We start from the raw sequence: 27,529 nt of genomic DNA, 5'->3' as shown, positions 1-27,529 counted from the left end.
CCTTCCAAGGTGTGGAGCTCTCCCTGGGGAGAATGGAGTTCCTGGGAGAAGGAATGCTGTGTAGTGGGGACAGGCCAGCCGAGTGCTGGGGAGAAAGCCTTGTAGATGCTGTGTGTTTCCAGCTCACCTGGATTTTCCTCTGTGTGTCCAGGACTGCATCAACTGCTGCTCCGGTGGTGACATGGCAAACTTGCTCATCGTTTCTTTCTCAGTGACTGCATTATGTTGGACCCGCTCCCTTGTGGAGCATACCACTGTGGAGCTGGCTCTGCTTACCAGTTCTGCTTTTAGCCAGAAACCTTCAGGAGCGCAAGTGGTTCATCACTTGCATAGGAGCTCCTGCTTTTATGCTTTTGTGAAAGCTTTTCTCGAGTGTTGTCCACATTTGACTTTACTTACTTAATTATTATCATTTTTTGATCATTGGAGTTCAGTATGTGCTGATGATAGTGGAAAAACTACTCATTTGATGGGCTTTGGATTACTCTTGAGTAGCTTACCATGCCAGTGCCTCCTGTGGAAGGTGACGTACCCTTCCTGTCATTACGTCTTCATCCAAATGGGTTATGCTTGGTTGCTCAAAGTGACTTAGAGGAGATCTCACTGACGACTGCATTAATTGCTGTGTGTGCTGAGGGCAGAAGCTGTTGCTTTCTCATAGATTCTGTTTGTCTGGAGTTTTACTGACTCTGGTTGAGTTTCTGGAGTTGCTCTTCATTAAAGCCACATTGGAACAGCGCTTTGGCAGAAGGTTGTTCAGAGGTTAAACGTTTCGCTGTGTTATTAGTGATGATTATGTAGGAATTTGCATAAAATTAAGAAGTGCAGTGTTTGTGGGTGTTACTTGGGTGAGCATTGCACAGTCGTTCTCCATAGGAAAGGTGGTGGAGGCACGGGGCCGGCCTTGTGCCAGCTTCAGCAAAGCTGCTCGTAACATCTCTGAAAGGAGCAGATGAGTGTTTCCTGTGCAGACACGTGCTGGAAACATCTGTCCAACACATTGAATTAAAGGATTTCTCTTGATGTGCTGTCTGACCCCTAATGCTGAGGAACTTCAGTACTGTTTTCCTCATGACTTCCCCCATCTTCTTCTTAAGCTGTCTGTTCAACGTACTTTCCGTAGCTGGAGTTGTGAGAATGGACGAGACTTTGCCTTCCACATCTGTCTTAGCAGCTGTACCACTTCCTGCTATGAATCATCTGAAGCACTTTTTCATTATTTTGTTTAAGGGTGAAGGCACATTTGTTTTCCTGAAGCCGCAAACAAATCTGTGCACTCTGGCAGCCAAGCCTTAAATGAAGGCTCTGCTATGAAAGTGTTCAGAGGAAGGAAGTGCCTCCCTATCTCTGTAATCACAGACAGGCTCTCAGAGCAGCTCCTTTCCTTACAGGCTCAGGCTGTGGTCAGAGGAACTGCAAACTTCATCAGTTCTTGGAGGGATGCAGCAGAATGGCTCATTTGTTTGTACATTAATGTCAAACCTGCAGTGATCTGAAGCTTTCAGGAGCTCATCTCCATAGCGCTAACTTTCAAATTATGTTTGGGGAGGGGGGTGTGTAATCTCTTATCTGGGAAGTCTCAGCTATGTTTTGGGTCCTATCTTGGAGGATCTTTGGAGCTTTCATTTTCCAGGGCTCACTGATGGAACGTATTTCAGTTACAGGAGGCCAAAATGAGACACTTTTTTTTTTTTTAATCCCTAAGGATGATACTGCTCCCAAGAGCGTGAGTGATGGCTGTGTTCTAACTTCTGTATTTAACACAGAGAAATCCCAAATCCACTCTCTTGGTTTTTGTCTTCAATTCCCCCCATCCCCAAAAGGTAACTATGAAGTTGTTAAGAATTTTTTCCTTGTTAATTTTTCTAGGGAAACGTCAGATTCACCACTTAGGAAACCAGCTTCAGCTCAATCAACACTGTCTGGATACTGCCTTCAATTTTTTCAAGATGGCTGTAAGCAAGCATCTGACCCGGGGGAGGAAGATGACCCATGTAATTGCTGCGTGTCTCTACCTGGTGTGCAGGACAGAAGGAACTCCTCGTATCCTTTCACAGTTGTGCAATATGGAAGTTGTCACTTGGTACCTTACGTAAAATGGCTGTGTGGGAGGAGAAAACATTCACTGTTGAACAGTAAAAGCCATACTTTAGCAAGCTGGCTGTTCCAGCTAGATCTTTTGTTCTGAATTGGAAAAGGTAAGTGTTCAGAACTGAAGTTTGTTACTGTTGGTTTTGTGTAACGAAGTGAATGGGATTTAGTCCTGTGGTTCACGTAAGGGTTTTCCCGTTCTCAATACACAATACTTAGTAGTGTTTTCTTGGATCCATCAATTTCTCTCTGCGTTCCCTCAGTAACTTCTTGTATCTCAGAATTTTCTTGTGAAACTGTACTTGTCCTGTGCTTTGCTAGGGATTGTTTGTTTGCCTCTTGCACTTTCAGCATTAAAAACCAGATCTCAATTCCTCTGAATTTTCCATCGCAGTACCTGTCCTTCCCACAAGCGTTAAAAGAAGGAAATTCAATATCACCACTGTTTGAGTTTTGAGGAAAAACACATTTGATAAACTAGGAAATTTACTTAAAGATATGCAGGAAATCCATGGTTGGAGGTGGAATGGCACACAGGTGACAGTTGCCAGTGAGTACTCCTTACTCTACACATTTCTATTTTAGTTTTGTACATCCTTAAAACATTTGTAACCTCTAAATATTGATGGGTATCCAAATTTATTTGTTTCAAATATGCTTTTTTAATGTTCTGTTGCAGTTACCGGAACTTGGAGATTAGTAGCACGAACTCAAGAGAATAGAAGCAATACTTCTGTACTATTTTAACTGTCCTTTTCTGCTTTGAAGCAGTTTGTGTATACCATCAGTTTTCTATTTGATATTTTTTTCCCCTCATATTGTTTGTTCACGTGCTTATGTTTCCTTTTATCAGTTGCAGAGTTTAGGTTTTCTTCTAAGATCTGAGATTTTTTTAGTTTTGGAAGCTACATTCAGTATTCTAAAATCACTGTTTTCTGATAACGTTGTGGTCATTACAGAAATGCATACGTATTGTTGTATTTTGATTTTTGCAGGTATCATGAAATTAAAAGCAAGGCTTATCTATTACATAAGTCTTTTCTGATATATAGTCTTTGTGCAAACTTTGAATGCTGTAAGTCAACAGTTACCATAAAGACAGCATTGAATTACAAGCATAGCCAATATTTTTTATGCCTATGTCACATTTTAAAAGCAATTTATTTATAGTCATTATCTGATACTGCTAAACGCTCCCCATTTTTCCCCACCAGTGATGGGGAGAATATTTATATATATATATATATATATATATATATATATATATATATATATATAGCATTTGAAACAGTATGAGATGTTTTGAGTGATGTAAGTGTGGCTTATTTTTCTACTAAAAACTCTTTGCTTGTTTGACATGTCCTTCTTTAAAGTACTTCAGTGTGCATCTCTGTTATATACAAGACGCACCGGTCTGGTTGACACTTCATAAATATCTAGATTCATTTTTCCACCTTTTTCATTAGATGGAGAGCATTTCCTGTGTCTTATCTTACATATGAAATACTAGAAGCACGGTATGAATGAGACTGCGTGGATGGCCTCTGTCTTTCTGTATTAATATCACTGAGAACTCCATCTCCATGTGCATGGTTACTGTGCCACCTGGGATTCAGGATGTGGTAGTGCATGACTGTATGGCTCAATTCTGTTGAAGCTGATTTTTTTTTCAAAATCAGAGACTTCATTTTGTAACTGATGTAAAAGAATTTAGGTGTGTTACTTTGGGAGAGTGAGTTCTGGCTCTGCCTGTGTTCTGCTGGTTTGTTTCTCTTGTTTTTGTTTTTAAGCTCTTAATACCAGTGTAGATTAAAAATCAAACCTCAAATTAGAGATTCTTAACATTGAACTATAAGTTGCTTTTTCTGCTGTCTTACCCTTTTGTTAGAAACTTCAAAACCTGAGAGAGACAGATGTGCATTGCTTACCTTTGAAATTAAAATATATTCAAGTCTCTGCAGATTAATTACAGTGATCACTGTCGGTGTGTTGTATTTATTTTCAGCCTAGATCTGGCAATGTACAAATGTGTTATAAGGGCAGATTTGATCCTAAAGCCTTTGAATCCAGAGAGATCAAAAGCATATGTAGAGAATGGCAAAGTGATGAGATGATGGTTTAGCAGGAATGAAGATGCACATTCCGGGTAGTAAGCCTGCAATTGGTCTTGGTCTTCTGAAGAATTGAGTAGAGGATGGTATGGAAAGAGAAGAAATGCAATGTACGAAGTGCATACAGTATTTTAAACACTTAAAGATTTATGTACCACTACTAAGGAGACCCACAGAGCTCTATGCATTTGTCATTGTGTTGGATGTAGAACTCTCATGAAGAAGTTATTTGGAAGAAGGAAAAAGTATTTGGGAGGGAAAAGAAAATTCAATACTTTGGTGATTGTGTGTTTTAGAGGGAAGAGATAAGATGGAAGAAGATGTAAAGAGCAGCATTTTCAAAACGTAGAGATACTGCCTTGGTTTCGGGTACCCAAGTGAACCAGTGGGGTGACTTGGGAGACATAGAGGCAAGAGTGGTTAGATGGGGACAGGTACGTCATTGAAATGGGAGACAGTGCATTTCTTAAAACATAGTATGGTAGAAGGAGCAAAATGTGTACGGGGCATGGATCCTGGGCAAGGGTGGCTCGGTGTGGTTGGGCTGAAGAGGCAGGAAATGGTGGTGTGTGCTTAGCAGTGTCAGAATGAAAGGAGTGGGAAGCGTTTGGAGAGGGGAAACAGGATTTAATTGTCTGCATTGAGCGCAGTTTAAGGGAATGGAATGTATTTATCTTACGTGGATATCTGCTTATTCTTCTTTTTTTGCAATGTACGTGTCGCCAGCCAGCCTCTGTGAAAATGTGAGGAGAATTCTAGCCAAGTCTGCTGCTGCATTCTGAATTATGCCTGAACACCCCCAGCCTGAAATGACAAACAATAAGTTCTTCGTGGTTCCTGTGTGCTGTTTAATTAATACAGAAATGCAAATTGTGATACAACTAAATGTGTAGTTCCCTCTCAGTTACAGACTTCAGTTTAAAAAAAAAAAAATTATCTCAGTGACATCTTTTATTTATAATTCTTTGAAAAGCTTAATCCTTTGTCTGCAACCCAAATTCATCTTACATCAGTTTATGGCTTTCATTATCTTGTTTGACACAGAAACCCACAATGCAGTAACTTTGGCATAGCTTTTCATTTACGTTGTTTATGTTACTTGTCAGTGTTAATGTTCTAAAGGAAGATGGCTTATTAGCAATTAGCACTATTTGGGAGGAGTTTCACCCGTTTGACGAGCTACCTACAAAAACTATTATTCTCCTCATAAAACCTTTCTATATTTTCAGTGTCAGAAGCAAAGCTGTAATACAAAAAAAACATGAGTATGAAGGAGAGAGTGGTTCTGAAGCACCAGGTCTGTCTGAGCTGGGTGCCTCCCAGGGTCTGAGCAGCTCTGAGCACTCCCAGGCCATCTGACTGCAGCTGGCACTGTGAGCGCTCAGGGCACTGCAGCCTCCAGCTTGTAATTCATTTCTTGGAATAGCAACAGTCCTTGGTTGTTTCTCTTTAATGTTTTGAACAGCTTTTCCACCCTTACATATGTTTGAATGGAAACAAAGGGCTCTTTAGCTGGCCCTGCCGTTTCCGGGAGGGAGAAGCTGGGAAGCGCCAGGCCGGGCTGTGGGTGACTTATGGGCTGGGCTGCAGGGCCCCGGGGTCACCGGGAACAATGTGGGCTGGAGGGGGCTGTCCAGGTGCATTATCAATTTGTTTTCATCAGGGAATGTTTCATTCTGTTTGTGGTCCTTTTTTTGCTATACACAGCTGTGTCAGAAACTGTATGACTGTCCACGATTTTGTTTGTAATGCTTTCCAATGCTACCACCTGGGCTTTTTATCAGTACCATTTTACATGGTAAAAGTCTTATCTCTCTCAGCACCACCACCTTAAACCCCCCTTCCCCCCCCCCCCCCGCCTTTGAAGCTCTTTGGAAAATGCTCCCTTAGTTGTAAACCAAATCCTATTGTATGAAACCTTAGTAAATAAAAGCTTTTCCCCATGAGAAGAGTCCTCACAAAGTTCCCTTGCCAGCTATCTTGTGTAAATATCCCAGAGTTTGCCCACGGAGGTAAGTTCAGGGCAGGTTTTTCTCCCTGGGGCAGCCTTCTCAGCTCAACGTCCATGGTTTTTCAGGTGGCTTCAGCAGCATTTTGTACTCGGAGAAGTGGGATGAGTTCCTCCAGGTCAGTGCAGGGCAGCCAAGTGAGGCCTCTTCTCTGAGTTGTTTGTAGAAGAGCCTTCCTGCTAAATGTTGAAGCAAAACAACCTGTTAAATGTGAGTGCTGGGAGCAGAAGGAGAGGGGAGAAAGTTTGGTGCCTTGCTTTCCTGTGTGTAAACTTGCACTGAGTCAGAAATTGTCAGGTGCTTTTCCTCCCCTGCTTCCTTTGTTCCTTTTTTGTTTGAGGAAGGATTGTGGAGGCATTGCAGGATGCCAGCAGCCAAGAAAGATCTGGGGGAAAAAAAACTGGGCAACTCCTCTCTGCATGGGGCACTACTTTATTTCCCATTTGCCTGCAGTGCTTGCACTCTGTCGCCAAGCTGTTTGAGTGTCTCCCCGTTTCACGTGTTTATTTTCATGTCACAGTAAGGGAAGTTGAGAGGTTTTATCTTCATTTTCCAAGTGCGGAACCAAAGCGAAGTGACGCATTCTAAGTCACCCAGAAAATCTGAGATGGAGTAAGGAACTGATCTCCTCCATCTTGGATTAGGCACCGCTCAGTGAACCTTTCTCCCTTTTTGGGCTCTGTGAGAGATGTTCAGCTAATTTTCTTTGGAGCGGTATCGCGTTCTGTTGGCTTCCATACCAGCTTGGGAGGCTGTATAACCTCACGATGAGAGCCTTTGAGGGATACGTTCTTTGTTTCCCCGCTAACACTTCAAGGTCTGTCTTTACAAGGAAAAGGGTGAGACTTCCTTCTTTAATAGAAATGAAAAATTAGATCTGCAGCAATCTTTTGACCTTTGCTAAACTTCCTGGAGCCAGCAGGCCGTGGTGTGCCCAATTAAAAAGTTAACTTTTGAAATTAGACTTTAATCAACTAAGCGTTAGAGCTCTAGTTAGGGGAGTTAATAAAAATGGCTTATATTTCTCTTTTGGCTGTCTTTTTAGTCACTGACCTTTCAATTAAGTATGGTTGCATTCAAAATGTTTTTTGTTTTTTCTTTTCAAATATTGAGTTTGACAAGGGATAAGATATTAAGAACTGATTTTAAATGGTGTGGTTAAAAATGCATGTAATATTTACTAAAGCAAATTGCTTCATTTCACCAGATTATTGTTATTATTTTGTTAATAAAGGACACCACTGTCTTACTTCCCAAGGAGATGCTTGGACTGGAAGCCTTTTTCACTTCAGAATCAAACTTAAAAGTCAGCAGGCTTTTGTGTGGCTGGATTTCAGTTTGGGAGAGTATCACTGTATTAATGATAACCTGCCTCCTTAAATACATTGCAGATATTGTTGCCTCATTTTACTTGCATCTTCTTTCAAGGAGCTCATATTTTGTAGTGTCTGGCTTGTATGTTCATTCCTATTCGATACCACAGGAGGAAATGCCAAAGATGTAAGGAGCAGAACGGTCAGGGACATTAACAGAAGTATAGTTTCTGTACCTTCCTGTGTTCCAGCCTTTTCAAACCGTTCTTCTAGGGTTGGGACTGCTGGATTTCCAGAGCTGGGCTCATGACACGAAGCTAATGTATCCACTCTCCTTTTCCACGTAGTGAAGGAGAATCTTAAGATTTTTCACTTGACAGTTCTGCTTCGTGCTTTTTTTTGCTATGTAGAGAGATAGAAGCACACTGCTGAGGGAATGAGGTGTTTCATGTTTTTTGCTGATGGGAAAGATGGACAAACTTGCCACGTGCTCACTGATGCAGTATGCAGGCTTGTTCTCTCTGGTTTTGCTTGCCACGAATCTGAATTCATAAAATGATGTTGAGAACTTAACAGAAGAGCCTGTGATTCCCTTAGGTCTTGTGCCATACCTGTCATTCCCCTGGATGTCTTTGTGGTATGAAGAATGAAAATGGATACTTGCACATAACGCTTGAGTTGTTCCACTTGCATCTGATTTCTTGCAGTGTCTTTTAATGGGAATGCCCTCTTAAGAAGAAATTGACCTGAAGCCTTTCGGACTGGCAAAACGGCTCTGCCCCAGGGGCACAGTGCCCTCAGGATCTTCTCTTGTCCCCTGGGGAAAAGAAAGCCAAAAACCTCACTTGTGCGTGACTCAGATGTGGCAGGGAAATAGTGAGTGCAGCTGCTGAATGGAATTATCGTGCAGTGCCCTGTCTCTGAAAGTCATGGTAGCTTTCCGGGGTAGACTGTAATTTTAATGCAGAGATTCTGTACTTGGATGATTTTCTCTGTTCCTGGAAGATTTTGAAAATCGTGTAGAAGGGAAACTTTACATTGTGGAGTGTGTCAAGCCAACATCTTGCCGTTCAAATTCCTGTGCTAAATGCCCGTTATGGATGCTGCAGGGAGGGAGGGGGAAAAGCTGCTGTAAGTGCAGTAGTGATAATTGACCCACTTAAGAGAGCTGCTCTAATTTTGCATGTTACAGCATCCTGGAAATTCAGATAAGAATGTTGATCTCTCCAGCTAATAGGATTTCTAAATATATCATCCAAAAGAAGCAGGAGGACTGTAATTTTGCCCGTCTGTGTGTGTTGAGGCTAATCTTTTGTTTAAGAACTGCACACTCTGAAAATCTGCTTTTTTATTAACTTGTTACTAATTTGGGATAGAGAAGCGTTTGACCTCTGGTGCTGGCATGGAGGAGACCTGATTCTGCCCCATCAAATTCAATGTCGAAATTCTCACCGCTTCTATGTGGTAGTGACCAACTTTTTTCCCCTCTGGGTTCTGGCACCCAGCAGGTGGCTCAGGTTGTCAACTGTTCCCTAATGCAGCTTTAAACAAAGCCTCTGCGGAGACTGGGGAGGGGGCAGGGTCACAAGATGGCCCCTGAAGATTACAGATTAGGTGGTTTTTCATAGCTTTGCCATTTGTTCCCCCCCCCGTTCAAGTGAAATTTTGAACAGTAAAGGTCAAAATGATCCTCTTCTGAAATCTGACTGCAGAATTACTTCTTTTGCTTTAGAACAAAGTGTTTCATGTGTCTCTCTCTGAGCAGTTCTTTCTCAAAATAACACTGATGGATGTGACTGCTGGAAAGCGTGGCTTTTAATTACAGTAGAGCTTTTGCACCTTGGAGTGGTTTAATTTTGGAGGTCCTCTGCCCTTGCCTATTACACCTGCCTGTGCTGGGACAAAATCTACCACTGCGGTCCCTCTTTGGAAGGAACAGGCATTACTCTGTACATTTCTGGATTGGGTCCACCAAAGCCTTTGTTGCTTTGTGGGGTTTGAATCGCATTATGGGCAGGTAGAACAAGTGCTCATTGTTTGGCAGCCCCGTGCTCTCACCGTGTAGGGCCCTGTGTAACACAGAAATACTTGCAGCAGAAGAGTCTGTGCCGGATTTTTGTGTGTGTGCAATAACGGACTGTTTAAATTCATTGCATGTTCTGCAGCCTTTAGTAATTGAGTTCCAGTCTGGAGTTTTCGAGTTGGTGAGACATTCCTGTGATAGAGGTGAAACAAGGAAAGAAAGAAGCGGGGAACAGGGAAGCTGTGAAGGCAGTGACAGCAATGAGGTGAAAATATGAGGGGCAGCCCTAGATTACATAGCAGCATGGATGGGTGAGGCATTGAATCAGCAGCAGACACGGGATCTGAGGAGGTGAATGGAGTCCTGAGCGATAGATGGGGTGATGAATGAGGGGAGGGAAACGTGATGGCAGAGAGGCCTCCTGCAAGTGAAACAGATACAAAGAAAGGATGATAAGGAACGGAATTGCACCTCTGATGTCTTTGACCTTCAGTTATCCTTGTGCGGTTGTGAAATAAATATTTAACAATCTTCTTAAAGGCTGTTTAAAAGAGGAAGTGATTAGGTTGGCTCTGCTTAATTCAGAAGTTTCTCTCTGCGTCTGAATTTTGGTGCTTATGTCAGCAAAAACAGCATCATAACTGAGTAATGTTTTGAACCTGGCGGGAGCTCACAAGTTGCAAACACCAGCTAAATAAGAAGCAGCATGGTATGGCCGGTCGTTGTATAGCACGTTCTTGCTTTTGTCAGAGGATGTGCTGCTGGTGGGGTGGGCTGAGAGGGAGATGCTTCCCTTCCTTCTCTGTGCCCCCACCCTCCCCTTCTTTGAAAGACAAATAAAAGTTACCTGATGCTTTGTTTCAATTAACCCTGGCAGGAAAGCCAGTCAGCCACCGTTGATGCTTTTGTTGCATTCACTGAAAAATATATTCCTGGCTGCAGCCATTGCTAATGATTTCTGCATCTTAATACTTCAGAAGTCATTTAGAAAATTAAATGCTCTCTTCCATTCAAATCATTTTGAAGATTCTATATTTGCATTTTAATGCAGTAAGAATGATGCCTTAGAAGACAATTTCATATTCTTAAATAGTTTAATTAAGATTGGTAATGCCAAATAGAGTAAATAAAATCCACTGAATTGAGACCGGTAAGCACTTCTGTGTTTGCTATCTGCAAATACTACTTCAGCTGAGGTCTGCTACAACCGTGCCCGCTTTCATCACGCTCTGAAGTCTTACGTGGTTTTCTTTGTGTCTTTTGATGTTGAAGAATACAGTGAAGGTGTATCAGAGAAGCAATATTACCTTGCACTTTTGTTTTGGAGAAACAAGTCATTTTCATACTGGCCTTTCTTTGTATTTCGGTAATAGTCTTGAGGATGGTTTCTTACATCTGAATAAAGTGTAAGCCTTTTAAAAAGTAGTAAAAATACTTTTTGAGAGCTCTTATTATTTCTTGAGATGTTTGCCACCAGGATTTTGTTTGCATGATGTGGTCTTACTGTACAGAAATAGTACAATCTCTGATTGTATTTTAGCACGTATATATTTCAGTATTTTGTAACATGCCAGTGAAATTATCAGCTGAGCCTTTTCTTCCCTCCTCACTGTTAGCCTGCCTTTATGGCCAGTCCATATCGTCCATATCCTTCCTCAAAGGCAAAAGAAAAGGTCTTTTGAAGTCGAACTGGCAGGTTGGCTCAGCGTGGTTGTAAGTACGAATGATGTAATGCTCAATCACGTGGCGGTACGTCTGCTGTTCTTCCCCGCTTTGTGAGAGAGAATCATTTTTCCATATTATCCAGTTTCAGCAGTTTGAGGGAAATAGGAGTTTTAAACGAGACCTGAAACAACCAAAATGGTGATTTCTTCCAGAGCTCTGCTTTTGAAGCCAAATGTTCCCCATGCCTTCTTTATTTTGACTTGCTAATTGGAAATAAGATGTTGAAGATAATGTGTGCTTTGAAGTTTGTGTATTGTGTATTTTATTTAGATTTGATCCTTTAAACATTTGACAATAAAACATAAATTGCAGAGCTCTTTTCTTTAGATCAGCTGTGAGTGAATCATTTATGTTTTCAACATCCTTCCACTTAGGAGGAACGCAGTAGTCTCAGTAATGTTTTGACTGCGTGTGTTGGTGAAGTGCTCTGAGATTTGCTAATCGGTACTTTTAAATGGAGATATATAACTATTTCTTCAGTGGTGGAACAGCCTGTGTGCCAAGAATGAAGTCCTGTGCCTAGACAGGGAGTAGAAATCAGTTCTCTTAAGATTCCTTTTGTATTGGTAAGCAGGGAGGGATTGTAAATGTGTATATGTTTTATGCTATTGCACGTGAGCTGTTAATGATGAAAAGCAAGTTTTGAAAGAAGGGAAAGATCTCTTAGCTATATAGGCTGGGGACAAAAAAAACAACACAACAAAACCTGGCACAGAATCGCATCTGATTTACTTCACAAGTTCTGTAGTCTTTTTAATGTGATGAGAAAATATGCAGTAAAAAGTGCTCATTCAGCAACATGATGTGTCCGAACTGAAATGCAAAGTCTATGACATGAAGACACTGAACTCCTAACACTGCCTCTTTCTGTTGGGGGCTTTTCTCTCCTTATCAGTTCTGTGGCTTTTTGGTGGTTTGTATGTTTCTGTGATTTATTTTTTTTTCCCCAGTCTAATCGGTCCTTTTAACTTTTTATTATGCTCATAGAGAGCCTTTTAGCCCCACAGTTTCCACGGGGAAACAGAGTTGTTATTGTCATTTCAGGTAATGTAATGTGTGGCACAATTGTAGGATAAACAAAGAGCTGGTGATTCAGGTTAGGCTGCAGAAAATGTGAGAGGTTACCTGAACTTGGTGCTCTGTGAGAAGGCAGCTCTGTGTCCTTGCCTTGCAAGGATTTTGTCCCCTTCTGGTTAGTGTGCATTAGCAGCACACTTTATTTCTCTCCCTAATGAAGCCGTAGCCTCAGAGTAATGAAGTTCTGCCTATTCAGCTCCAAAGGTTGTTAGGCTGTAGGTGCTCTTTTTTCTTTTTCTTTCTGTGACTTTTCCTCTGGGGCAAAAGAGCTGAACGGTCTGCACTGAGAATATTTCTTCTTTCAATTTTCCATAGGAGTTACTGGTGGACAATCCTTCAGGGAACCGGGGCAAAAAAATGTGAAATAATTGTATTACTGAAGAAGTCTTACTCTAAAGAAACATCTGGAGTTTTCAGCTGAAGTGTCTCAGTTGGTACCCGGAATCAGAGAACTTTCTATTCTGTGCATATCTGGAGGTGAAGGTTTCGGTTTCCCATGTGAGTGCCAATAACTTCTGCAGAATCTAAGTTGAATTTTCTGTATGAAAATTTCTGGTCCTTAAAGGATCAGTCTTCCAGGGAATGCAACAGATGGGCTGCATCTGCGCTGCTGTTTCCTAGGGACTCCCAAATCACTGCATTCTTATCACATCTGGAGTACCCCATTCATTGCCAATAATTATGTTCAGCACTTATTCAGATAACACTTTTTCAGCTGAAAAATATTTGTGTAAACTTTCAGCATAATATTTATTAGTTCTTGCCCTCTCTCTTCCACTCAGACTCTGGGCTCTTACTGTGGCAGAGAAATTCAAGTATTGGTTGCTACTATGTTCATTCCTCAGTCCTTGAACCAATGACTTCATTGTCTCAGCTGTTTCTCATAGTCATTCAGTGATGAAACAAGAGAGTGCTCCAGTCCTTGTTTTTTGCTGATACTGTTGGCAGCCCTCCCTGTGGAGCTGTAAAAGAGTCACTTTTCTCGCTGCTGCAACTGGAGAAGATGGGAGCGTGAGCAGGAGCTGAGAGTGCTGGTTGAGGAGCAGCATCAAGAACCGGAGGGCAGTGTCAGAAAGAAGCTGCAAAAAAAGTTAACTTAAAAAATCTTTCATTGCAAGAATCCTTTTTACCAAAACATTCAGAGGGTTTGTAGTGTATGGGGGGGAAGACAGAGAATTTTCCACCAGCTTCCTAGCAAGCAGACACAGGGAAGGTGGGATATGCATATGGGGGATGTTTATGTAGGCAATGTATTTGAAGCTGACAAAATAGACAGTCTAGAAAGCCTGTGTCCCATGTGGGACCAGAGAATAATTCAGGTGGGAGGGAGCCTTTTCAATTCAGTTCTCCACTCATGCCATCAGTAGATTGCTGAAGCCCTACTCAAATAGAGTTTTTGTTATCTCTAATCATAGTCTGACTCTTTTTGAATTTCATGGTAAACCTTTTTTTTTCCCCTTGCATCCCTTGCATCGGTTACCTTTTGTTCTGTCACTGTGTGTGTTCAAGAAGAATCTGGCTCCTTCTCTGTACACCATCGTTAGATGGTTAAGACAGCGTTAGATCTCCTTGCCAAAAGCATTCTCCAGGCTGCACAGGCCGAGCTCTCGTCCTCCTGTCATACATACTGGGCTGCAGCCCTGTGACGGTCTTGGTCACTGTGGGTACTTCAGGGTCTCAATGTTTGTCTGTCTTGAGGACCTAGACCTGAACACAGCCCTCCAGATGCTGCCTCATAATTACTGAATAAAGGGAAATAATCACTTCCCCTGACTACTGGCAGAGTTTCTGCTGATACAGCTCAGTATGCGCTTAGTCTTTCTTGATGCAGGAGCATGCTGCTGACTCCTGCTCAGCGTGTCTATGGGGACCTCCAGCTCCTTTTCTGCAAGCTATTCTGTAGCCAATCAGTCCCAGCCTGTACTGCAGCAAGGGGTTATTCTGTCTTAAGCAGAGGACTTCTTAAATGTAAAGACAGATGCAGTTCCTTCCCCCCCTGTTCTCCAGCTTGCTGAGGTCCCTCTGAGCACAGCCCTACCTTTTGGTGGATGGACTGCTCTTCCGGCTTGGTGTCAACCACAGATCTGCCTGTGGTGCCTTCTGCTTTGGTGGCTCAGTGTGAATGAAGACAGTACCCTGAGGGGATGCCTGTTGTAACTGTCTGTGAGTTGGGCTTTGTACTATTAATCCAGCCCTTAGAGCCTGGCAGTGTGTCTTGTCTATGCTTTCCTTGCAGTCCATCTGTCTATCCTCATGTCACAGCAGTTTGAGCAGACTGGCAGACTTTTTAGCTGAGAGGATATATACCTGGTTCAGCTTTTTCTAAGATTGTTCCTACCCGTTTGTTGTGTTTTTTTCTTTGTTTGTTTAGTTTTTACCTACTGTATTTATTATATATGGTTCCAGTGACCTAATATGCAAACAGCTCTGACAGCAGGGCTGTAATTCCAGCTCCCTCCTGGCTGAGGGGTAGTATTTACAGTGCTCTGTGGAGGAGGTCAGTATTACGGTCTTTGTCTTCTGGTTGGAGAGATGAAGGCACAGAAGGGAAGTGCATTGCTCAGTGAGGGCAGTGGTGCAGTGTACACGTGTCTGTCCCCTGTGCATCCAAAGCACACACAGCCATGCTGTGCATGAGTCCTGTCCTATGTAATAGTCTCCTGTGTGGTATCATGAACACCCCGAAATACACCTTCCCAACTGTATTTGTGCAGTTAAAGTTGTGAGGGAGAGCAAGTTCTGCTTGCTAGTTCTGCTGTTGTACTGAGCTTGTTATCAAAAGCCTAGACTGAATTTGTAAGTCTGGGTAGCGGGGGGAAGAAATGCTATCTTTTTTTCTTGAAAGCTCTGCAAATATGACACAATAAGCAAGCAGCTGTAGACACGGGACCCACAATAGCGTTCTCAGTTGCTGTTCAGAGCAGAGACGTATTTTAGGAGCTTGCTGTAGGATGTTATTTGAAATTACACTGCGTGGTTACAATAAAAATGCTGCAAGTCTGTGTGAAAGGAGTCTAAGGAGATCTTTCCCAGCATATCACTGGCAGTTTTTATTTTCCCAGAGGCAGATGATATGTACATCATTACTGGTTTCCTTTTTTTTTTATTCCTGGTGAAGAATTCCAGCAGCTGAGATAAGTTTACAGCTTCTTAAAAACTGATAATGAAAGAGCAGTCTCTGTGCTGTAAGGGAGACGTGAGATAAGTGCTTTCCATTGCTACAGCGTTCAGCAGATAATACAGGGATAAAAGTCCAAAATGACACTTCGAGAAAATATTCCTCTTTTTCCATCTTGATTAAAACCGTTTAATGAAGGTTAACTTCTAAGAACGTGAGAAATGCCGTTTGCAAGCAAATTAACTCCAGTGTGTACACTGTGCAGCCTTGTTTTGAAATGCCCTGGGAGTTCCTGCTCAAGTGAAGCAAACTTTGACAGTAATGTAAACAGGATTGCAGTGCCTGTGACGTGTGGGGAACTGCAGCAGGTTGCTTACTGAAAGTTTGAGCTTTCCATAGGATATTTATCTGTATGTGTATTCTGGCCACTTCCTCCCTGCTGTCCCCACCCCATACCCCACCCCAGTGAAGTGCTTTCCTTTTGCTCCTCAAGGATCTCCTCATAAAGATGAGTAACCTATTAACAAGCAATTGACGCTTGCTTTATTTTTTTCTTAAACACTGAAAAATGGGATGTGGGTATATAGAGCGAGTTTAGAGCAATTTGATGCAAAGCTGAACTAAATCTTAACTTTACGTTTCTTCCTTCAGCTTATTATGGGAGCTTCTTAGCTATGCATTTAGGAGAAGGGGTCTGTGGAAATTAGGACTGGCATACTTGAAGGGGGGGTGGAGTATCTGATATGCATTGCATCTATTTTCATCATCGGGAGCTCAGAATGTAGCTTAGCTCTTAAGCCCTTTCTGCATGTTTGGGACAGGTGGGCAAATTACTGTGTTGATTTGTAAATCACAAACCTGCTCGTTAGATCAACCCATAGCTTGGGCTCGTCAGGGGCAGAGAGGTGGTCTGAAAAATAGTTATTGACCATCAAATTAACTCATGGGAGTTTATACCAAAAGTAATCAGATGCATTATCTGTCCCTTTGTAGAGAGCTGGGAACTGCAGAGTCGAAATGATCACTGTATTAGTAAGAGAATCAGGGGAGTTCAGAGCGTTTTAGCACAGAAGGGAGAGCTGATTGTTTGCTTATTATAACCTGATACAGAAAGATAAAATGTTTTTGCAGTGTAGTGACAAAAGTGGGAACAGAAAGGCAGTGTTCCTGATCTGCTGCCCGGTGCTCCTCCGGGCTGCCTTTCCTTTTCCTGGGGAAAACTGCTTCCAAAGGAGAAACTTTCATTTCCCACTCCTTCAGGTGGATAAAACAAAGTGTATCAGGTGCCCGTGACCGTGTTTTCCCTGCTGAATTGATCATGGTGAGGATTTATTCTAGTAATTGAGCTCTCTGAAAAGTTGGCTACCTTCAAATCTCAAGTGCATTGCCTTTCTTCCCTGCAATGTGAGCTCCTCCCCCCATCTGCAGTGCTATGCTTGCAGAAGGACCACATTTAATCTTCTTCTGGAGGCAACTTTTCAAGACATAAATTTGTTTTAAATATAAAATCCGGTGTTTTATGTCCTTGAAGGGGAATGTGTCATGTTGAGCATTGTATCCGTTTCAAAGCACGATGCATCACTTCTCTCCAGCCCTGAAAGGTACTTTAAAAATATCAAATAACAATTTTAAGTTAGGAAAGCTATTAAGGTTCTTTTTTAACTTGAGCCCTATGCAGCTGGGCTTGCAGGAACTGGTGATACCTTCTGAACAATATGGCAAGTATGTAGACCTTGTTAGTAGAACAGTAAACTGTGTACGCCTCTGTGCTGGTACAGCTTATGTAGGTTTCTGCTGAAGTAAACTCATGTAGAATTTTTTTTCCATGTTTAATGCAGACATTTCTTAAAGTGAAGGCTTGGGTTGAGGCTTTCTCAGCTCATTGTTGCAATGCTTCAGTTCAGCTCCATGTTTTCCAGGCTGATCAGAGAAGTTCAGCCAGTGGAAAAGGGGCATGTTGTGCTGACTGCTGAGCCTGCTGATGAACCGGTGCTAAACACCTCGTTTTCAGCTCCATGCTGCGTTTAAGATGTGTAACAAAGATGGATAGGTGATTGAGGAAGTTATTGTGAGTTACAGGAATGCCTGTAATCAGACTTGCTTTGAGAAGTAATTAACGGTTAGGTAATGTTTGTGGAAGACAGCCATGGCTTTGGCTCTGCTCTCCTTTCCAAAGAGCAAAGAGCAGCAAGGTGTATGTAGCAACCTCGCCAAATATGTATTAAATAGCGTGTGAAGGAAAACTCCACGCTTTTAATTAATAGTGAATAATTAATAATGCTGAAGAGCAGGAAACTGAAGAATGAAGAAGACTGAAATTTCCCACTGAGCCCCTGCCCTGATGATGGTTGTTCTTCATGATCTCACAGATCTTTTCCAACCTAGGTGGTTCTGAGTGTTGCTCGGCCTGTGCCCTGGTGGAGAGCTGGTCACAGTTGTGATGGTGGTTTTCCAGCAGAGCTCAGGACATGGATGACCAACGGGAGCGCAGAGTGAGCTCACTGCCCGAGGTGGGCTTTGCTGTCAGCTGGGATGTGCTGCTGGCAGAAATGGACAACGCTTCTCTGCATTCTGAATCCAGGAGCTCCCTTCGGTGCACTGTGGCGAGTATCCAGATCAAGTAGTGAAAGGGATTCTACAGGCGTGTTCCTACCTGCGTGTGATGCGGAAGGGCTTGCAACAGAAGTTTGTTTTCTCCTTGTGTTACGTGACATACGTTGATATGATTTTCTGAAAGGTCTTTTAAAATGGGAAGCTTAATGCAGCCAACTGTTGGATTTTCCATTGGAGGCCGTTAGGAAGTCAGCAGCCTCAGGATGGCAAGGATACCGTTCATTTCTTTTTGACGCTGTGTGGCTTTTTTGTTGTTCAAATAAAGACTCCAGTGTCAGGAATTTCCTGCTGAGTGGCTCTGTTTTACATGTAAGAGATTGGATAACGTGTGTGCATGGAGAAATCACGTTCATTGATACTGGCAGGACAGCAGCGTTTGAGATTCTGTGCAAACTCCTCCGTGCCCCAGTGCCGTTGCACAGCAGCTGCCAATCTCCCATCCCACCAAAATTCGGAGATAATGCCAGTGCATTGGGCTCCGTAAGGGCTTGGAAGCCAAGCATTGCACCTTTGCTTTCAGCACGGAAAACGTAAACCAGTCTGTACCTACCAAATTTAGGTTGGTTCTGGTTGAACAGAGCAGGGCAGTGCTACTCTAAAGGTACATCTGGGTGTTGATGGGGTGTAAACCAGAGCAATGCTGTGTTGAACTTTTGTGCAGGAATCACGGGTGTGCTTAAAATGGGGAAGGTGTTATCGGTTCTTTAAGGCTGGTTTGCTGTTAAGCAGCTATTCAGCAGGCTCTTGCTCCTTATTTGTTTTTAAGTTTCTCTTTCAGATAAGGCGGGTCTTTGTGTTTTGGAGCTAGCCCGGGAGGACTCGGCAAACAGTGTTACTTTAAAGAGAAATTTGAGAAGGTGGGACGGATGACAGAGACTGTCTCAGGCTCTGTTTGAGGTGAATGCTTCAAGCCAGTGTGAGCTGGCACGGCTTCAGAAAGAAATCATCGTGCTTTGCCCTTGCCTGCTCGTTCCTCCCCCAGCCCATCCCCCGCCTTCTATCAGCCCAGGTGTTTGTGCAGTTATGTGTGAGCTGGGGAGTTAATCCAGTTGAAAACATGCCAAAAAAAAAAAAAAGAAAAATATTTATTTCGGGTGTCTCCTTTAGCAGGTTTGCCACATCGCTGCACAGATAGCCGTCCAGGGAAAGCGGTGGTGATAGGCTGCAATGGAGCCAGGTTGAGCCAGGCTGAGGTTGTGCTTTGTTCACATTGGTGCAAACTGCCAGGAGGCAAACCATAGCCTTAACATCTTCTATTTCCTAAATCTTCCCAAACACTTCCATTCGGAGCTGCCTGAGAAGCAGAGTGTGAAGCTCACAGCAGTGCTGGTTTTCCTTTGCCACTGCTGGGCTGGGTGTGATTTTTCTCTGCTTCTGGTTTCATTTACTGTCCTCTCCAGCTGCAAACCTGGCTGACACGTGCTGTGTTGAATTCCCCATCGTCAGCTGAGAGTAATTCTTCCAGATCTGCACCTTTTCTGTTCTGTGATGTCCCGGCACAAGTCATAAATGCTGTAGACTTCATATGCAGGGACAAGAAAAAAACCAAAAAACTCAACTCCTATCTCAGTCTTTACTATTGTCCTCCTTCCCAGCTGCTTTTTTATGCCCTCTCTGTTACTAACTGGCCATGCTGTGCAGGTTTTTGGGCTGTATAGCTTCACCCTCACTTACGTGTTTGAACTCCTTTCAGGCACACACTGTTTTCTGCAGTCGTTTCTACTATTTACAGTTTCTTTTTTTCTTGCAGCCTGAGCTTTGCTCCTTTCCTGGTGCCTCTCTCCTATTCTTGTCTGCCAGCTCCACTCTTCTTTTAAGTTCTTCCTTAAAACTTGCTTCTCCTAGCAACCTCTCTTGTTTTGTCTCACCAGTGCTGTTCAATTTACTCTTCGAGGGGAGAGGGTCTCCCTTTCTTGTTCGGAGACATTTTGTTTTCTGAATGTAGCCAGCTGTTGTTTATACACGGTCACATCATCCAGGTTGGAGATAAACTCAGGTCTCTAAAAACTTAATATTTACATTTTCTTCTATGCTTTAACTTTCTCAAAGCACACTAACCAGGTTATCTTTTGGTGGCGTCGTTCACATATTCCTTGCATAGCATCCTGAATAAATGAGGCAGCAAGCTTTTTTGGACTTAGAAGTATTTATTTTGTTCTGTTTTTCTTTTTTTGGTTGTGCTGCACTGAGCTGTAAATTTCCATGTGACTTTGTAAATACTCCATAGTATCACACAAAGCAGGTTGTTTACTTGGAGTCAGTAACTCTTTGGCTGCAGCCTGGCCTGAACTCTTTGAAGACTGTATTCTCTAAGGGCAGCGTTTTCAAAAGAGCTGAACACTGTCTGAATATTCAGCTAGCCTAGCTTGCTTCTGGAAATGTTACTGTAAATGGCAATGAGTCTGAAGAAAATTATTAATAAAAGCAACGGCATTAATTTTGTGACGACTGAATTGTACATGTGTTGGGGAGCTGGAAGCCTAATGTAGCTCGCAGGCAATGGGTCTATCTCGTGCCAAATTCAGCAGCCCTCTTGCCCTAGATTTTGTCCTTAGTTGCCAGGTGTAGAGTAGGAGAGAGGGACAGCTGGTGTCAGAGGTTGGCTCAGCCCCTGGGTGAGCCAGAAAGCTGTTCTTTCACCTTTGCAATTGAAGTGGCAAAATCAGGTGGGCTGCATGCAGACTGAAGTGTCTGTCTGTCTGTATTCTTTTTAATAGACCTACCTGTGTAGGTGGCTGTACAGTGCTGGATTACCACCACTGGCTTTGTTCTAACTATGAATATAGAGGTGTTCCACGTTCTGAAAGGGAACTCCTGGTGATAACACGCTGGTTGGTCTGGGGAAGTGATCCAGCAACGCTTTTTGTCCTTAACAATTATGGAGTTTAAAGTACTGGTTTTATGCAATACAGACACACAGTTATGTGCAGAGAAGAACAAAACAAACAAAATCACATAAACCCAAACCACAGACAGATATGCAATTTTTTTCTTATGCATTTGTCTTCACATAAGATGGCTTTTTTTATGAAAATGGCTTTTGTGCTTTCCAGTTTGATTTAAGTGCTGTCTTTACATGTATATGCAAGTGCTACGCAAACTTATTCTTTGCAAAGTTAAGAAACTTTAGAAACTGCCTCCATAGGATTTCAGCCTCAAGGCAAATCTTTGTGAGAGTTATGAGAAATGAGTTTCCTACAAAAGAATTGGTTTGGGTTATTATTTTCTAATCCTGTTAGTTCAGTGTAGTTGGGAAGAGAAATGTTGTTAGAAAACAATTAGTGCTGTCAGTCAGTTTTAATTAATTGCTAATTAAAACAGTGGAAGTTTGTAAAGCAGCAGTGATTTTATTGTGATAAGTCACAATCAGCAATCACTTGCAGTATGAAAATACAGAAGGTAAGGATATAGGATTGAAAGATCCTATATCTGGGTGTATATATACAGTGGGTTCAGGGCCAGGCAAACACAGTCACTAATTTTTCATCCTGGTATCACTCCTCTTTGTTGTCCTGCAGCCCTTCTATCTTATCTCCACATGTTTGTTATCGTAGGTGCTTCTGGGAAGCTCTCATCTCTTATGGAGCTCATACAAAACATAACATTGAAATTGCAAATGCTAAGTTCCATTTAAAGTTTGAGGAAAAATATGTTTTTATATTCAGAACGCTTGTTGTTTGCATGTCAGTTATCCTTCTTACTAAGCTTTGCTTTTTTTTGTGTGTGTTTGCAGCCAGCTGAACCGCTCTTACAGAATACAGAGAAGGAATTCAGGTTTATCTCACATACCTGTGGGATCTGTTAGGAGTTTTTGTTAGAAGCAGAAAGTGTTTTAGCTTCAGTTGAAAAGAGTGAAGCTTCGCTATTGGGCAGCACAGCTCTTGCAGACGTCACAGTTCTGCTGAGTGGTTTGTAATCATGATTGGCGTTAATCTTTCTGTGGTGTCACTGATGGTGTGGTTAGCTTGTAAACAGTAAGCACAAACTTGAAGGGTAACTTAAGAATACTTCAAAAATAACATGAATACACTCTCCCCCTCCAGAAAAACCCAAACAAACAAATAAAAGGACCTCACCAACCCAAACCAGTCTCTCCATCCTCTCTGTGCTGCTTCTGTCTTCTGAATATGACACTACATATTGCACTTCCACGCACTCGAGTGGGCAAAGTAAAAACCCGTGAAATTGTTTGTTTGAGGGTTTCCTGGTTGTTGTGGGTTCTGTCACATATTAAAGCCAAGGCATTTTTAGGAGAGGTAACAACTCGATCTCCTACAGGAATTTCTGCATCGCTGTATAAACTTGGCCAAGTGGCATTTTTGCTTCCTGATTAATGACACCCGAAACCCAAGGGGATTTTTATCCGTATAAGTACCTTAGAATTGCTGGAATATATAAAATGTAGGCCTGTCTAAAAGACAAATGCACGCTTGTTTTGGTATTTTGGGTTTTAGGTTTCCGGTAGTATTCATTTCATCACGAACTTTTGTTTCCTTTGGTACTGAGAATGAGATCATTATTGCAGCGATTCATTGTGCGCTCACATTATCCACAGATTACCAGATTATAAAGGCAGAAGGGGAGTGCTCTGACCGCTCAGCCTGACCTCTTGCATCACATTGGTCAAAGGATTCCCTTGAATTAAATCTTTTGAAGTTAAGCCTTTAGACTCATCTCGTTTGGTTTGAGAGTTGCCAGAGGTGGCCGATCAGCTGCATACCTTGGTGAAGTCAGCTAAAAAATGAGCACCAAAAAAAAAAAGCAGCTGAAACTGATATTTTCTTTTTTTCTTTCTTTTTAAATTGGGTACATTTAGAACCCAAGAGCCCTTGTGTTTAGATGCTGTTATTTTGCATCTGTCTATCTACAACATGAGTAGCTTTCTGTCTCTTGGAGAACTTTTCCATGTGCTGGCAGTCTCCATGTGTTAAATTATCATCGTTTTTCTTTCTGCTTCAAAGAAAACATTTATCTCAGGATTGTATAAATTTTGAGCACATATTAAGTACTATCTGCAGTTTTCAGCTGTTGTTGTATGTTCTCCTGAACTGTTCCAGCTCTGAAAAGGAGTTTCAAAACAACTGCCTGTTTTTACAACTACTTCCTGCTGATAATTGTGCTCACAATATTCACAGTAAAGGCCAACCCGTTGCTACTGCATGACTCAAATTTCCCCTTTGCTTTTGCTTTGCTGTAGCAGCTACACATCTAATCATTGAGGAGATTGCTGGAGGCTATGTTAAATGAAATCCAGAAATGCCACATTTTTACTGTGACCTTTGCTTACCGTTTCAGTGGACACTTGAAGTAACTTCTCTATGGAGCAAGCTGTATGCTAAAGCATCTCTAGTGTGGCTCTGAATCGCTGCCTGAACCCTGCAAGTGAATTTCCCAACCTCTTAGCTCTAATCTTCTGTCTCTGCAACTGTGTGCACCTTCTCTGTTTCTCCTTACTTAGATTAGAAGGTAGGTTTATTTTTCTTGCAGTCATAAAGACGGAGCACTTGTAGTATCAACTTGGGCTCTTTTCCACCAGTTGCAGTTTGATGAGAGTGAAGAATAAATTACTGTACAGATTTCACACAGCTCTAACTGAAATACCTCTGTTAGGTGAGCCAGAAAGCTACTTTTCTAAGATGTGCATTATTCTCTGGCAGTGATTGTGTCTCAAGTGGCAGTAGGCAGCTTCTAGGGCCATGCGACCGCTTGCTTCAGCATTTCAAGAACCCATCAGCTGCTTTTTTTCTTCTTTTTTTTTTTATATCCCTAAATTGTGACCAAATCTGTCAAGTACGAGTGATAATTTTAGTTCTCTCACTGGTGGAAGTATCTCAGTATCTTTAGGTATCTCAGTGATGGGCAAATGGTAACTGGACACTTCAAGCCAGTAATGCACTAGGAACATTTTTAGATCGAGAATATTTCTCAAGCATAAAATTGCTGTTGTGATTTCTTTTTAGATCTGTTTGAGGAGCTGTCAAGAGCTGTGGTTTCTTGGCAGTTTCATTACTAAACTCTTTCCATTTTCTACTTTCTCACTATTTTGGCCAGAAAGTCACATTTAATTCGCTATTACTCTGTGTAAATTTCTAAGCTATATTTTTTCTTTACAGACTGTTTGTGTTAGCAGTTTTCTTACTGTGTTAAAGATTACTTTAATGCCTTACATACTTTTTTCTATAATAGGTCTGGGATTTTTTCAGAGGCTGAGATTTCACCTAATTAAATATCCAGCTATACTGTGATTTTTCTTTTAATGCTAAAATTCAGTTTCACCAAATAACATTAACATAATGTATTGGATTTTGGAGTAAATTTGTGCTAAATTAATGTGATTGCGGATGCAAGCTAAGGATAGAAATGCTCAAGGATAAAAATCCTTGGTGAACAAATGTTTATGTATAAAGTGATTACGTTATCTGAATTATTCTTCTTCCACTGCTGATAATATTTAGGAGAAACTTATACAATGGCATACCCTAAAAACATCACGTGCTTGCATTACTGATACTTGCATTACTGTGCTGTACCAAACTATACTGATGTTCCAGTGTTTCTTAATACTGAATTCCTTAATGCATTGCTCTATAGAAGATTTCTGCCTACTTGTTTTCTTTGCCTGCCTCCCTCATTAGGTTTACTTTGATGCTGCTTTTAATGGTAAATCCGGAACTGCTTTATGACAGGTGAGGCAGCCCTGGCTGGCTGATAGCTGGAGCACGTGAGCAGTACTTTGGTCTCAGCAAGAAGGCCACCTTTGCACTTTAAGCTTAATGTTTGTTTGACTTTCTTCTTAGGACTGAAGACAATATGTTTAAAAACATGCTTGCTTTCAGTAAAATCTGATGGAAGCTTAAGGTAGTTTTGGCTCCTTTGAACTATTGTAAGTCCCAGGTGTGCCCGTAAGGAGCAGTAGCTGATGACCTGATCCTGTAGTTGAGTACTGGGTGATGATGAATTTGAAAGTAGAATCATAGAATCGTTTTGAGTTGGAAAGGTCCTTTAAAAGTCCTGTGATCCAACCCCCCTGCAATGAACAGGGGCACCCACAGCTCCATCAGGTGGTCAGAGCCCCATCCAGCCTGACCTTGAATGTCTCCAAGGATGGGGCATCCACCAGCTCTCTGGGTAACCTGTGCCAGTGCCTCAACACCCTTAGTGTAAAAACAAACAACAAAACAAAAGAACCCAACAACCCAAAAACTTCTTCCTTGTATCCAGTCTAAATCTCCCTCTTTTAGTTTGATATGATTTCCCCTTGTCCTATCACAACAGACTCTGCTAAGGAGTCTGTCCCCTTCTTTCCTGCAGCCCTCCTTCGGATACAGACAGGCCACTCAGGTCACCTCGGAGCCTTCTCTTCTCCAGGCTGCACAGCCCCAGCTCTCTGTCTGTCCTCATAGAGAGGTGTTCCATCCCTTGGAGCATTTTTGTGGCCCTCTGGATGCGCTCCAGGAGAGATATGGACCTGCTGTACTGAGGACTCCACATCTGGATGCAGTTCTCCATATGAGGTCTCACCAGCACAGAGCAGAGGTGCAGGATCACCTCTTTCCCTGACCTGCTGACCACGCTTCCTTTGATGCAGCCCCTGGATACGGTTGGCTTTCTGGGCTGTGAGGGCAGGTTGCTGGCTCATGTCCAGCTTGCCATCCCCCATTTTGTGGGGGTTGCTGTGACCAAAGTACAAGACCTTGCTCTGGGCTGTGTTGAACCTCATGAGAGGGTCCTGGACTTGTAAGCTAGCATAGGAAATGGATTGATGTTTTACCTTCTCAAAATGCTTTCACGCTTTCCTTATCTCTTTACAATGTTATTTGTTGTTACTGTGCTCTCCCTGGGCTGCAAGATACGGTGAGTAGTTGCAAATCGCACAAGGTGTTGTCTTTTTCTTTCAGACCACCATTTTACATCAGCAGCTTCTGCAGTGGAGTTTCTGGGGTGCAGAACTGTTAGCTGGGTGCTGGCTGTGCTGTGAGCAGAAGTGTTGCATCCCAGTATTTGCTTTGTGCTGCAGTTTAACTCGGGCTTGTTCCTTCATTTTTTGTCTTGCTAATGAAATTTAGAAACGGTCGCATTCAACCAGTGTTTATATTCCTTGACTTCTTCACAGACATGTTACTGGACCTCAGTGATCTTCTTCAGGTATTGTATCTATTTTTTTCTTTTGTGGGAAAATTCTCTTGGTGAAGGTTGCTTTCAAGCAAAGTGCTGTCAGCATGGGCTGTTTGGGATGCTTTAATTTCTCCGTATAATTTCTGAATTGGAAAATCACCGGGTATGTAACTCGGTAATTGCTCAGTGAAATTAAATATTAGATTTCTTTTGTTTTTAACGTAGCAAATAATATATCAAGAGTTGGTATGATGCTTTCTTCAGGAGTCATTGCAATGGCACAAGGTCAGTTGTTACACGTGTTTAACACAACTGTAGTAGAAAACAAAACTCTTTGTGGGTAATATAGTGTAAATGGATTAGTGTATGCCAGGGATGTGTTTTATGAACTGTATTTTGAACAAAATATGTATTTGCTCTTTGTGTGGAAATAGAAAGCTCTGCTGGCATACACTGCCTTACTCGCATTCTGCACGTTCAGACTGTTTTACATACAATGTGAGTAGGTTAGTTACATCTATTTTTGTCCTCCCAGCTGTCTTGGTAAATGGCATCCCTCTGAAGACTATTTATTGCTTAAAGCGATCTGTTGGAATTACAATAATCAAATGAATCTTTAATTCTTAAAATTACTAATGTGTTGGGTTTTTTTTTTTTTTGCAAGCTCTTATTGAATTATTTTGATTGCTTATAAGCAAATATTGCATATGTAGATTGGAGGGTTTATTTCCTATCAAACACAAGTGATTTTACGTGGTGGTCGCTATGAAATAGGGTGATTGCAGTAATATGGAGAATATCTATCAAACGTGAAGAAGGAGAGGTATTGAATCTGAAAAAGGAAAAAGATGTCCTGTTGGCAGGGACAAAGATTGAATGGTTTGTTTTTTTTCCCCTCTGTACATTCCAGCCTGAAAAGGTGTCAAGATGGGGCACATATGATCCAAAAGGTTAAAGGGGGGTAACTGAAGAGATGGGAGAGCCAGAAATAGATCAGTGGTATGGAAATAGTCAGCCCTGGAAAGAAGAAAATGCAGTGTTTCACTGTCATGAACTTTATTTACGTATTTAACTGTGTGAGGATTTCTGATAGCCTCCGATTGCTAGCTTCTTAAAGATGAATCTGAGCTAACAGGGATCTTAAATGTCACTGTTAACTGCAGTTAGCCAGAAAGCCGTGCTGCAGAAACCAGAAATGAGCTTTTCAGACTTCCTCCAGATTTTTTGTGTCAATCCCAGTTTGTTTTATTAAACAACAACACCAAAAAAGTAAAACAAATAGAAACCAACCACCTCCCATTTTCTGTTTTAAGTTAACAGTTTATACATGCTTA

At 42.0% G+C, this 27,529-nt stretch overlaps 1 protein-coding gene across 7 annotated transcripts in view; it reads left to right on the top strand.

Moving 5' to 3' along the window:
- The window catches only part of BRF1 (BRF1, RNA polymerase III transcription initiation factor 90 kDa subunit), a 163,338-nt gene that overhangs the window by 38,575 nt on the left and 97,234 nt on the right, over positions 1-27,529 (top strand). The window contains exons 1-4 of one of the 7 annotated variants that reach the window (XM_040701181.2): positions 15,927-16,788; positions 16,999-17,068; positions 17,853-18,074; positions 26,194-26,225. In XM_040701181.2, the coding sequence (XP_040557115.1) occupies positions 17,936-18,074; positions 26,194-26,225 (171 nt within the window). In that variant the 5' untranslated portion in view covers positions 15,927-16,788; positions 16,999-17,068; positions 17,853-17,935. Of the gene's footprint in view, positions 1-1,869; positions 2,044-4,121; positions 12,848-15,926; positions 18,075-26,193; positions 26,226-27,529 lie in introns of those variants that run through there. The other 6 variants (XM_046941976.1, XM_046941974.1, XM_046941975.1 and 3 more) reach the window with 6 other exon arrangements.

The sequence above is a fragment of the Gallus gallus genome, chromosome 5, assembly GCF_016699485.2.
Source record: "Gallus gallus isolate bGalGal1 chromosome 5, bGalGal1.mat.broiler.GRCg7b, whole genome shotgun sequence".
NCBI lineage: Eukaryota > Metazoa > Chordata > Aves > Galliformes > Phasianidae > Gallus > Gallus gallus.
Note: the sequence above shows the minus strand (reverse complement) of the source record. Positions and strands in the feature narration are given on the sequence as shown.